The sequence below is a fragment of the Asterias rubens genome, chromosome 8 (genome assembly GCF_902459465.1).
Source record: "Asterias rubens chromosome 8, eAstRub1.3, whole genome shotgun sequence".
Classification (NCBI taxonomy): domain Eukaryota; kingdom Metazoa; phylum Echinodermata; class Asteroidea; order Forcipulatida; family Asteriidae; genus Asterias; species Asterias rubens.
This window is the reverse complement of record NC_047069.1, coordinates 12,642,881-12,656,467: the sequence shown is the minus strand read 5'-3', so window position 1 is coordinate 12,656,467 and position 13,587 is coordinate 12,642,881. Positions and strand designations below refer to the sequence as shown.

The following is a 13,587-nucleotide window of genomic DNA, read 5'->3' as shown; positions in this document are numbered from 1 at the left end:
GGGAAGCTCAGTTACTCGAGTACAAACTGTTTGATATTTCACACAGTATTTAATTTGTGTTGATTGTTATGAGAGGGCGGCGAGTCATCTATGTGGAAACTTGTCGTACACTGCCTTCAACTCTCCGTTTTGTTTTCACACGAAAGACGATTGTAGGGGATCGAGGGAGTTGGATCCGATCCAGTTATACTCTGCGCAATATCCAAGTCGTACGTCGGGGAATTTACACAAACAAGTTGTTCAATTTTAGGTCTTTATAGACACATGGCGTGTCCTATTCCTCTGTTGTGTTTTCTTTAAGGAGTCAAGCTGTTGACACAAAAAAATTGCATTTTGATGTCATCTGTAAAAACCGTCACTTGAGACTTTACTTTCTACCACACGTGATCTCCTTCCATCTATGTAAGTGTCGTCTCGAGCTAAAATCCAGTTAAACCCTCTTCGCCAAAGTCCGTTAACCGGATCCAAACTAAAATAATATCTGCTTGGAGTTTCTGTCTTGTCGGGTGTGAATCTAACCTCGGCTGACCATCCCTATGGAGGCCTATGGCGGGAGATTGATAAGCCTAATTCACGGTTGACGGGAATCAGAAGATGTACTATTTACCGCCACTTTCTGCATACAGCCTACTTGCTGCAAATTAGTAGAATGACAAATAGTCCGGAAGCACTATTTTGGTTATTGACATACAATCAGGAGAAAATCGGATATAGCTCTCTCGTTTAATCGAACAGGCAATGATACATGATGTTAGCATAAAAACTTACCTTAACGCGCAATGGAGAGCTGTTGAGAAGGGGGAGTTTTTTGAAGTTACGCATTTTTTTTGAAAAATATGTAATTTCCTACAAGTTTGTAATTTTATGCAGATGTTGGTAATACACCAAGTTTGAATACTGGTTGGTAATACACTAAGTTTGAATACTAGTCTGTGACAATTACCAAAGGCTTAAAACAGCTAAATATGGTACAAGACATGATGGCTTGGGTCGTATAGGCCGGACAAAATAATTGTAAACGTATAGCAACCTCCGCTCGTGTGCTTATCATTTCAGCAGTTAAAATATTGTTTTATTGAAATAATTATTGTCAACTTGGGGAAAACTGAGCTTGCGAGCAAACATAACTCTGTTTCCTTTGAGAGTTGTGGGTTCTTTGATACATGTGTGTGACGTTTGGATCTTTAACGATATTTCAAAGAAGCGGTACAGCATGACCGGTTTCCAAACATGGCTTCGGCTTCACCCTTGGCTAAGGCTCCGTTTATCTGTTGAAAGCCAAAATGTACCAAAATGACAGATAAAGCCTGCAGCGAGAGCCTGCAGCGAGAGCCTCAGCCGGGCCCAAGCCGAAGCCTAAGTCAGGGTCCAATGGTGACTTGTTATGATTTGATTCAAAAACAGGTGTTATTATGTTTCGATGTTGCACTTTTTGTTCTTTGCTGTTTGGAAATTTGAAATTCTGTATAAACTTGAAATTATTGCTTTTAAATCTTGCCATGTAGCAGGTTTTGATTAATTGCTATAGATTGATTGATTGCTTGATTTACTGACTATAAAGGGCCTATGTGTTTGTATTTTTTCAAAAAAGGATAAAATAACACAAGACTTTGTTATCTTCAGACACGCGACTGTAAAACACTTTAACAGTTTTTAGTAAAGCAACTCCATTCTACACTTAAATGGAAGTTCTGATCGCGTTCAGTTTCACTTATGCAGTACACATCACCATTGAAGAATCATTCTTTTCCCAACAACAATAAGTCCCTCTGCACTCTTCACCTTTCGACATTATTTGTCATCTCTTTTAAAGGTCATGTTTTTACCGTTATTAATGAATAATGCTCAATCGAGTGTAAAGTACACGCCCTTCAAAGTCAGCAGACCTCACTTAATCTTTCGAAGTGATTCCTTTGTGAAAACAAATAAAATGGCTTGACTTATAAATGGCAAGTTTAAGGTTTGCCAATCCTTGCCGCGGGGAGCACTTCTACCAGTATATATAGCTTTAAAGTGTTTCATGCATCCATGTGTATTTCCTCATCCGTCTTCAAACGAAGTGTGCCTTTCTATGTTGCAGTTTGTGAAACGAAATATTGAATTGAGAAGATTGAAGTTGATGAGAGAAACTCAAGGTCGATTGGGAAGGGGCATCTTAATGTTAAGATTATTAATTAAGCATATCGAGACAATTATTAAGAAACAGCAGGTGCATCCTTAGGGCGAACTCTCTCGTGGCAACGACCTTCAGAAGCAAATCTTTCTTCTTCAAGACAAAAATGTTTTTAATGCTGGCTTGCACCAATGCGTCAATCGAAAATCGTTTTTTATTGCTTTTTGGACGAAGCGGGAGCCGTTCATCGGGTGTCCTTTACTTCGGCGATCGACGGACGTTTTTGTTTAAAGGTATACGTTTTTTTCCAACAAGAAGATTAGAAAAATATCTGCAGCAGAGCTAGCTGTACATCTCCCTATGGGCAAAACTTACATGAGTCGGGGTCTCGTGGGACCTTACACATGGGTTAGCATGACCCGAGATTTGTCAAAATGACCCAGAAATATAGGTCAAACTGACGCCTAATCCGAGTTTCTGGTTAGCTTGACCTGCAGGAAAGGTTTCAGACATTCCGATATCCGGAATCCGGGCCAAATCTGACCAGAGTAACCAATAGGAGACTTTCCAACGCTAGGTGGCAGCAGACATACCGGGTAAATTTCCATTGTTTACGTAGTTCTGAACATACGCATAATTCTGAGAACAATGGATTTACCCGGTAAGTCTGCTGCCCTCTATCGTCCCAGAAAGTCTCCCATTGGGAACCCTTTAGTAACAACTTAGTACAATAACTTGCTCCTTTGAAGGAGATGTGATGTACAGGTGTTTGGTAGAAACAACGCTCTTTTCTTGCTCCTCCCTATAATACCATGAAAGGCAGGAGATTCAAATCCAACCGATGTTTCTGTTCAGCGAATAGGCAAATTGTGTAAAACATTTTTTGATAACGTGCTCTTCTGGACCAATGTCATTCGGCCAAATACTATGTGGGGACACACATACTCCTTCATCGGGGAACACACAACCATAACACCATCAAACAGGGGCTACAGGATAATCTCAATATGGTAACTATTAAAATAATTTGCCATTATCGTAGATACCGGTTTATAACCAATGTATGCTTCAAAGCATTCAGTAACAAATAATTGAAGTCAAAAATGCACCTCTCCGCGCGTTTTTTTTTCAGCCGAGAGTCAACAACTGCTTATCTATGATAATGATATGCATTTACCCATTGACGTCATTGGCGCAATTTCCCGGTAGGGTTTGTGTACAGTTCTCCATCTCTGGCCAACTGAGGGTGCTATTTTCCAATTAAATAGCCGCCGATGACGTTACGAGTCCTTTCATGCGGGTTTGTTTGACCTCGCGTTTTTCAGAATTTTTGCATGGAGTGTTAAGAGAAAAATTATTTTTACCATGTTTTAACGTGAGGTTAAGAGACTCGTTATCTGGACTCCATCTATTAGAAAAATGTAATAACTATATATTTCACAGCATCCTGTAGCCCCTCTTTAATCTTCAGTTTCTGATGGTCTGTTTTAAACATCGCGTCTCCTCCCGCCGTACTGAACTGCATGGTCTCGGTGGTTATGTTCTACTTATAGGTTAACGGAATATGACGTTGTGCATGAAAATCACATAAAATGTGAAAATTTTGCTTATTGTTGAATTCTCGTCGACTGGAGAGGAGACTGCATTATTACGAACTGACCTTGACACCGTAGCCAGTAGTAGCAAAGTCATTGATATAAACAATGTACACTGAGAGTTACGGATTTTAGTCGGAAATAAATATCTGAAAGGGATTTTCAATAGTAAAACAAAATCCCCACTGTGATTATAAAAGTGATATTAAAAAGCACCTATAAGCTCATAAAGAGAACAACAGATCAATGAGTGAAATATGCAATTACAAGTAAGCTGATTACAAATAAGCAGCTTCAAACATATGAGTTGTTAAGAGAAACTTCAAACAATGTAAGGAACTTGCCTGACGAAATTGCACAGGGAGACCATTCCTAAGTGTATTAAATTGTTCTTATGTTGAAATTGTAGTTTCTATATTGATATACAATTTTCAAATAGTAATTATCAGTGATGGGCGTTCTTAATTTACCAGTAAAACGGCTCTTTGGATAAGCCGTAGCATAGACCTTTTCGCAAGATATCATTTCGCAAGCGCCAACAGTTTATTGAGGTGCATGCTGGTCTAGCTAGCGATCAAACTTGATTGCTAGCTTGACCAGCATGCACCTCATTCCATGTCGAGTATTTGCAAAAATGTCTATTTCATATTGAGTACGCCCTCTAACTGTCCTCTAGTGGTGTCCTTTTTGTAATTGTTAACGTTTTTTAGTAATGTTTTTAATTTTCCGATTTGCATAAGTTTTCAGGTTATTCTTCAATCTTGACCTTTTCAGATATGATGCAAATACGTGTTGTCAAGAAGTTACACTATTACCCCGAGTGTATCTTCATTCGAGGACGTCGCAAATCATGTGGAATTTGTCATTACATGCAGGTAAGTCTAAAAGCTCAACTTGAAATTAACTATGATATCTTAAATCACACTTTCTTAAAGACAGTGGACACTATTGGTAATTGTCAAAGACCAGTCTTCTCACTTGGTGTATCTCAACAAATGCGTAAAATAACAATCCTGTGAAAAATTGAGTTCAATGGTCGTCGAAGTTGCAAGATATGAATGCAGTAAAAAAAAAAAAAAACCTTGTCGCACGAAGTTTTGTGCTTTTATATGGTTGATTTCGAGACCTCAAATTCTAAACTTGAGGTCTAGAAATCAAATTCGTTGAAAATTACTTCTTTCTCGAAAACTACATCACTCCAGAGGGAGCCGTTTCTCACATTGTTTCATACTATCAACCTCTCCCCATAACTCTTTGCCAAGAAAGGTTTTATGCTAATAATTATTTTGAGTAGCTACCAATGGTGTCCGCTGCCTTTAAGTTGTGTTATCACCCAGCAAATTCCCGATTGGTAGTATTATAGTTGATATCTCCATTTGGTTGGTCGGTCGTAATAAATGTCTCCGTTTGGGATAATTCAGATACAAGAAGCCCTCGACTTTTAGTTACTTAAAGGTAGTGGACACTATTTGTAATTGTCAATGACTAGCCTTCACAGTTGGTGTATCTCAACATAAGCATAAAATAACAAACATGTGAAAATTTGAGCTCAATCGGTCAACGAAGTTGCGAGTTAATAATGAAAGAAAAATAACCCTTGTCACACGAAGTTATGTGCGTTTAGATGGTTGATTTCGAGACCTCAAGTTCTAAACTTGAGGTCTCGAAATCAAATTCGTGGAAAATTACTTCTTTCTCGAAAACTATGGCACTTCAGAGGGAGCCGTTTCTCACAATGTTTTAGACCATCAACCTCTCCCCATTACTCGTCACCAAGAAAGGTTTTATGCCAATAATTATTTTGAGTAATTACCAATAGTGTCCACCGCCTTTAATTACTCATCAACATTTATATCCATATATAAATAGCCGCATACAACTCAACGTAAATAACAGGAGGAGTTTATGTTGGTAAATGGACAAAAACACGTTAAATGGAGAAAAGAGTTATAAAGTATAACGATTTTGACGAGACGGCCGGGTATACGAAACGAGTGCAAAGTAACGAAAGCAAAGACCAATACCACGAGACATACAACTGCGCTGTGATAGGGACCACCCCACAGCAAAAATAGCATATTAGGCTTCTAATCTATAGCTTCTTCCAAATCAGAGTAGGCTAGTAAATTTCCAATCAATTATTCGTATCCCAATCAGGAAAGCCAAGTATGTTTCTCTATAGGGATAAAGCACCAAAATATTAAATTTTTGATGTTTCGGGTTACAGGAAGTCTGCGACCTCAAGGTGCTCCTTTTCTGCGATAGTGCAATCAACGCCGGAATCAAGGAAGACCTTCACCTGTCATTAAAACTCTGAATTATTAATGCTTTGATTCCTTCAAGTAATTATTGAATATGAATAATAAATTGATAATAATTGAAGCACCAGCTGAACAGCCCCCTTGGGTGTTTTTCTCTATGCAGGAAGTGCTGAGATACAGACAGGGGAATGGGAGGGGGACCAGGGGAGGGGGACCTGGGGAGGGGGACCATGGGAGGGGGACCGAACTCAAGTTATGCATGTAGTTTGTCAATTATTTATTCATTTTTAACCCAGGATACCTACATGAATATTTGATCACGAAATATACAGCTGCTGAAAAAGCATTCCAATGGAAAGTTATTCATAAGTAAAAGATTAATGGCACTGTGCTCAGAGAACGCCCCGTTTACCAAGAAGAACTGCCATTTTAGAGGTGCCCGTATGTATCCGGAAGTGTCGTGGCCGAGCGGTTAAGAGCACCGAATTCAAACTCTGGTGTTTCTGATCAGCAGAGTGTGGGTTCGAATCCCCAGTCGTGACACCTGGGGTGGATTTCACAAAGGTAGTCCTAACTTAGGGCTAGTCCTAGGCAATGCTAAGAGATAGGACCAGTCCTAAGTTAGGATGAGTTACCGGTCCTCACTTAGGACCATTCCTATCTCTTAGCATTGTTTAGGACTAGTCCTAAGTTAGGACTACCTTTGTGAAATCGACCCCTGGGTCCTTACGCAAGACACTTAATCGTTGCTTCGTCCTTCGGATGGGACGTTAAGCCGTTGGTCACATTTGTTGTGTAACGCATGTAAAATAACCCAGTGCACTTATCGAAAAGGGAAGGGGTTCGCCCCGGTGTTCCTGGCTGTGGCTGGTGTATGCGCCGTAGCACCTTGTAAAAAATTGGGTCTCAGAATTCATCGCTGCAATAACCTATCTTTCTGAAAGTTTGTATATACTCAGCGCCTTGAGTACCTTGTTTGGTAGATACGTGCGCTATATAAGACTTCGATCTTATTATTATTAATATCTTGTGAAATCATTTTTTTGTTTGTTAGCGGCATCTTTGACTCTGTTCTTAAGTGTGTAGAGGTTTGGTCTCATTTCGCCTATTTGATTGACTGTGTTCTTCCGCCCGGTGGATATCCTTTGTTGCCTCGCTGTATCCTCTTCATCTTGTCCTGCCTTTAGTATAACTTATTTTTAGCCTAGCCTTGCTTTGCCCTGTATTGTTTTGTTTGATATTGCATTTCTGTAGTCTCGTATCACTTGTGTTTGCCACGATTGCCTTCTTGTCTTTTACTCTTTTTGTGTCTTCCCCCAGACTCTATATTTATTGGTTTATTTCATAAACACATTACAAAGGAATGAACAGTATATGACAACCGATATAGGTGAACTGCACTCAAACATGATTTGTGTCCTGTGTTGTCGTTTATTGGCTTGTCTATTGTCTTGCCTTTAAGTCTTTATATCATGTTGTGTTTTGATTTGATCAGATGATGATTAATAAAGTGCGCTACAAAGTGTTTCCCCTCGAAGTGCTGTTTGTCTTCGTGTCTGAATGAATGGTTCAGCAGTGGCAATGACCAGAACGCCGAAAAAAAAGTCGAGGGTAGTTGTACGCAAAGGTAAAAGCCGTCTCCATATCCCCATTATCCCGAAAAAGGAAAACGTTGAAAAGATTTGTTTTCTACTCTATGTCAGACACGATACGATGTGACGGGGCGCTCGAAGAATGAGGGTGCTATCCATAAAAAAAACGATCCTCGCTAGTGAAACTAAAAACGGCAACAATATTAATTATTCACAAAAGTATCAGATCAGCACGCGCAGATCATAACGTGCGCTATACAGGGAAGGAATAGGATTGGTAACAACTCTTAAAAATAATGGCAATACAAACCTGGTTTTAGATTAAAACATTTATAAGAAACATGGGTGTTCTGAACCGAGTGGTTCAATCTCAGCGTATTTGGAGACGAACATTGTCAAAGTACTCATACAAATAAAGCCGATGAATAGACATAAACTTTGCTGATTTTACTACAGGATTTAATAATGTGCGCTGTTCAACAGAGTGCGCTGTTCGAACAGTTATCTAGGGGTCATTGTTTTATATTAAAGTAATCCGAATCATTCTCCGGTTTAGTAGTCCTGTTGGGTTCTCTTCTTATTTGACCCGGACCGAGGGTAATGTCTGGCGGGGATTCATCGCAACTTAAAAAGAAACTCAAAGGGAAATATTGCCACAATTGTAAGGGTAAAACTTTTAACAAAAATTAACATGCAAGGAAATGACAAGACTTCAATGAACCCCTTCACGTAAAGGTGAAAACATCAATGGATATTTTTTGTCTCCATTTTTTGTCAATTTATATTTTATTATTATGAGATATAACGGACGGCCACTTCAAGGTGACGACTACTGAATATGTTATATTGTTTTATACGTTTGATTATTATCAGTTTTCCTGTTTTGATAGTCTAACTGCATGATGACTTGTGTTTTTTGTCTAAAGTCATTATTCAATTGAATTGTAATGTGTTGTGTACTATTAATTCTGTATTTTCCTTTAAAGAAATATCTCTTTAAGGACAGGGATGGTAGCCCAATTACTACATAACATTTGTTTCAAACACATTGGGTTATTTATGGGATATATTAAGTCACATCAAACTGAAACACTTCAAAATGTTGCTTGATTTTCGCACTCTAATAAGTATGTTGAACTATTCTGACAAAAATGCTCCTTCAATCAATGCTTACACTTAAATGACTTATTTTTTGGATCCAGCTATCCCTAAACAAGGTCAAGTAATGTTAAATTTTGCCAGTAACATAGATTTACAAATACAGATATGTTTTGCATAATTTATATTTTTAATTGTTTTTGTTTTATTGTCGATAAGACACCCTAAATCTCAAAATTCGGCTTGGTATCCCCGATTTTCGGATTCAGCACCCCAAAATTAGGTAAGTTGGATGGGTTACCAACTTTTACTCAAAAATGCCGCTAACTCCCTTAACTAGAGCCCTTTTTTAAAATCTGGTCTAGACTATGATCCATATTGCTCATAGTATGCTGAAAGTATTTATGTTATTAGACTACTAATTTTCCATCAGTTAATGTCATTATTTTCGTTCCAGTTTGAAAAGAGCCTGACAGAGGGATTAATGGATTAGCCACAATGCAGCGTTCAATGCTAGAACGAATACCGGAACAAGCGAACAAGATACCCGCATGCAGAAAACAAATAAAGTTACCCTAGTGAGTCTAATTACTGTAATTTATTCAAACTAATCCCGACAGAGGGAAGAGTTACTGAAATTATCCGTAATGCATCATCCAAATGGGAGCAGGCAATGGTATGGAATCATGACATAATCCATGCCACGTATGAGAAAAATAACGACCTGGGCCCAATTTCATGGAGCTGCTTAACTGTCGATTTTGTGCTTAACGGGCGCACCTAGCAAATTTTTCGTTTCATGACCTTGCTTTATTTTTAAGCAAAGTTGTTGTGCTTAGAGCGGCAACCAAGCAAAATAGGTCCTTAAAGCCCCAATTTTCTGCCTAAGCACTCTGTTTAAGAACAGCGCACATCATTGCAATACGTTGTTTGTGTGGTGGCGCAGCTGTGTTATTTCACGTGTGTGTGTGGGTGTGTGTGGAAGGTGCAACGAAGTAAGTTTTCGTCTAAAATGTTTCAGAAATGTTGTACAATGTATCTTCTTCTTGTTTACCATTACAAATAGTACATATCAGATACAGAAGGTGATGATTTGTTTTTTATCGCCACTCTGCATTTATTTCGTCCCCCCCCCCCCCGAGGTTTGTTAAAGCTAGCAACCGCTCGTGAAATAGGTTTACGCTAAAGCATTTTTTTTTTGCTACGTTCTGAGCAGTTTGGGCCCTGTACATTTGTTTCTGTAGACTTTGTACTATTTCTTTATGGGTTTTGTACCTTGATCCTCTTTTCCCGCTGTCAGGATGAATAAAACGCACACCACTGATCAGGAGTAGGAAGTAGGAAACACTTCCTCAATGTTTGGAACGCCTCCGTCCCAGCAGCTCTCCAAATCACCACTGTTCCAACGTCAGAGATGATCATAGTTATTCTTTATCCTAGAAACAATTATAGTATGAACTAAAACTTAATCCTTGTCTGCGCACTCGTCTGCGACACTTGTCGAGTGTCACTCGATAATTGACAATTGATGCTCGACAATCATGCCTCTACCACAGTGTTACGCAGGCAAGCTGTTTTGTGAAAATACTCGAAATCCCCAAAATATAGTGAATACACGGATTGTACCAATGGGGACAGGGGCACATCACTGAGAAGATCATTGATTTGAAGAAATTTAACTTGCAAGAGGGAACAAAGTAACGTCTTCTTCCAACAGGGCTAAATAATCTACGATGGGCGCACCACCAGTAGTAGGTCCATGGCGCTGGGTGATTCTCCTCGTAAGGGCTGGCGTATGTGCTGTCGCCTTTGGCACATTCAAGTCCATGGGGGTGTTTATAGATGAGTTTGTCGAGTACTTTGAATGCAGCACTCGTGCAGCAGGTTTTGTGATTAGCCTCCCATTCACCATTGGTTACGTATCAGGTAAGCTGTGTATTTTGTCTTCTGTGGAATTTTTTTAACATGGTTAACAAGAAACATTAATATGTAGAAATCAAAGCATAACATTACTATAGTCGATTTTAATGGAAAGAGCACACTTTTGTGGCTATATTTGGTGTTTTTATACAAGTTCCAATTGACAATGAATGTGTGACCAATCTTGATCATTTAGTATATGTTAAATTTGCATCGGGAATAAAGAACATAAATTAGTTTTTAACCCATATACACCGACGTGTGTTAGCACTGTTTACTCAGTAATTACCCGTGTTCTGTGAAAAAAAATCACAGGCATAATTACTCGGTTGGGTTTCGAACCCACGACCTTGCTTAAATAAGAAACATTATTATGTATGATTTTAAGCATTTATTAACGATAACAAATTGTAATGGAAAGAGCACACTTCCATTGTTCTAAATTTGGTAATCTCACACTAATGACTGTACAATGTATGTGTGACCAATCTTCAACTTGAATGTTGCCTTTCCAGGGATCTTCACTGGAGTTCTACTGAGATTATTTGGAGCTAGACCGCTGATGATTTTTAGTGGTGCTATAGCTGCAGGATTTCTCATCATAGCCGCAGTGGTATCAACGTCACTGGTCCATATTGCTCTGTGTTTCATCGGATGCAGTAAGTGTTTATGATATAACATGCTAACATCACAGAAGATTATTTTGTGACAGACATCTGCAAGGATCTTGTAATGGTTTGATACAATTCTTTTCATGTCAAATTATTTTCGAAATCGGTTTTATTATTTACTCTAAATTTTTTCATTCCCCCAACAGATTGCGAAAAAAAACACCAATTAGTAATAAATATATAAATAAAAGCATATTTCGTATATGATTATTCCGAAGACCATGTGTTTTCATTTTTGCAGACCTTAATTTTACTCCTATTTTCTGCCATTCACAGACATTTCACTCGTTTGTGAATGAAAGATAGAAGACGATTTTTTCACACAACAATTTGAGACCCAACATTCGAACAGCCGGGCAGACGACTGTAATAATCTAAAACGTCTTTTACATTTTCATTAATCTGTTTAGGTTTTGGATATGCCATGATGCAAAATGCTTCAGTCGCAGTTCTGTTGCAATATTTCCCGGATAATTTCGCTTCCATGAACGGGGTGAGTTTGATAGGAGGCCCTGTGGGTATGATGATCGTCCCTCCCGTGGTTCAGCAACTGATCCAGCTTTATGATTGGCGAGGCGCTCTGGCTCTTCTCGGTGCTATGACGGCAAATTATTGCGTCTTCGCTGCTCTGGTAAGACCTCTGCGTACCAGAAACTCCTACACACCGATAGCTGATGGTGAGCCGAACTCTACAACAAACCAACCTCCCAACGAGTCTCTCTGTGACAACTGGAAGCAAAAGTTTGGAATAATAAGTGATAAACTTGACCTCCAAATGTTCGTTGAGGAACCGGGATTCGTTACCATCCTGTTCGTTAGTTTCCTCGAGGGTATCTTGTTCTGTGGTTGGCATATCTTTCTCATCCCGAATGCTATTGCTCTGGGTTTCAATGAGACAAGGTCATCTTTCCTGGCTACTTTTGCCGGCTTTGGAACTGTGTTTGGGCGCGTTTTGTCCGGATTTGTTATCGACCAAGGACTGCTGCAAGCACATCATGTCTTCGCTGGGTCGGCTTTCCTGATGGCACTGATGTTTCTCCTTGATCCTATCGCTGCACCATCATATGAGGCAGTTGCTACCCTCGCTACTCTTGGCGGGTTCTGCTTTGGAGTCTGCTATCCATTACTTATCGTCTTGTCGATTAACATTCCTCAAGAGAGAGGAGTGCCTGCCATGGCTTGGACTTTTTTATTCGGTAGTCTCGGTAATTTAGCAGGAGGTTTCGTAATCGGTAAGTGAGGGATCAATCACTTAAGCTTTTAAACAAAATATTATTAAACACACACTGTATCATTAAAACCAGTTGGCTATGTACCGTTAAAGCTGCAGGAGTAGGTTCTCTGTGTGCTCACACAGTCCAATTAAGCAACTTTCTTTTGTGGTAGCCGCTCCCATAGACCTGACTTTTGATTTTAAACAATGTAGAACAGGACCAGCAATTAGATTATGTGGGCCTTGAGCATCACACTTACAATTTGTTTCTCTTCACCACACATTGATTCCCTTATTTTCCCATAATGCGTAGGAAATGATCAAAATATTTAATGTGCTGCTACCAAGTGACTCCCAAAAATTCTCCCTTTCTATTTCTAATCACTTTTGCCACCGTGTGTTATGCACTTGTTTGTATATGCTGCATGCAGGTTGGATATATGACGTGACTGGTGATTATGGAGTTGCTTTCTGCACGATGGGAGTCATTTCTGCTGTCATGGGGATGTTTTCTTTGGCGTTGAGACCTCCGTGCTTTCCGCGTAAGACTCGGAATCGGGAGTAGAATTGAATGAACTCAGAGATAAAATTTGAAACTGATACGAATATAACGTTTTGAGAACCGGTAATTTGAGACTATGGATACTTTAATGGGCAAATATTTTATCGTTCTAACACCTTGGTTTCATGGTAGAACGTGCTGGCACACGGCTATATGGTTTCCCTTTGTCAATACACACCAGCAAGTAGATCGGGGCTACATTGAGGTACAACTGGGTACAATTTTGGGGCTACACTTCTGTCGGAGGCTACATTAAGGGTCAAGTTTGAGACTACAATAAGATGAGGCTACATTTAAGGTTTAAGCTTGGTCTGACTACATCTGGGACCTAGAATACAATTACGGACCACACACTTGTGTGTGTTGGTATAGTTTATAGTGGTACAAATGCACGACCCGCGTGGGCAACAACTTTGTTTTCGGTTTTAGCAATTAAAGAAAACTTTTTTTACACCGTCTGCCGCGACGTTTTTTGTCAGTAAATGTTCAAGTTGTATGAATTTAAACTTGGCATAAAATTAGAAGGTGTTTGGAGAAACTATTGATCTATAATACACAGTGA

General features: G+C 39.3%; 1 protein-coding gene across 1 annotated transcript; it reads left to right on the top strand.

Moving 5' to 3' along the window:
• The first annotated feature begins 11,174 nt into the window (after positions 1 to 11,174).
• LOC117293600 (monocarboxylate transporter 12-like) lies at positions 11,175 to 12,396 on the top strand. The gene is made up of 3 exons (XM_033775957.1): positions 11,175 to 11,238; positions 11,661 to 12,258; positions 12,324 to 12,396. The coding sequence occupies exons 2-3, from the start codon at positions 11,675 to 11,677 to the stop codon at positions 12,394 to 12,396; spliced, it is 657 nt and encodes a 218-aa protein (XP_033631848.1). The 5' UTR covers positions 11,175 to 11,238; positions 11,661 to 11,674.
• Positions 12,397 to 13,587: the final 1,191 nt, after the last annotated feature.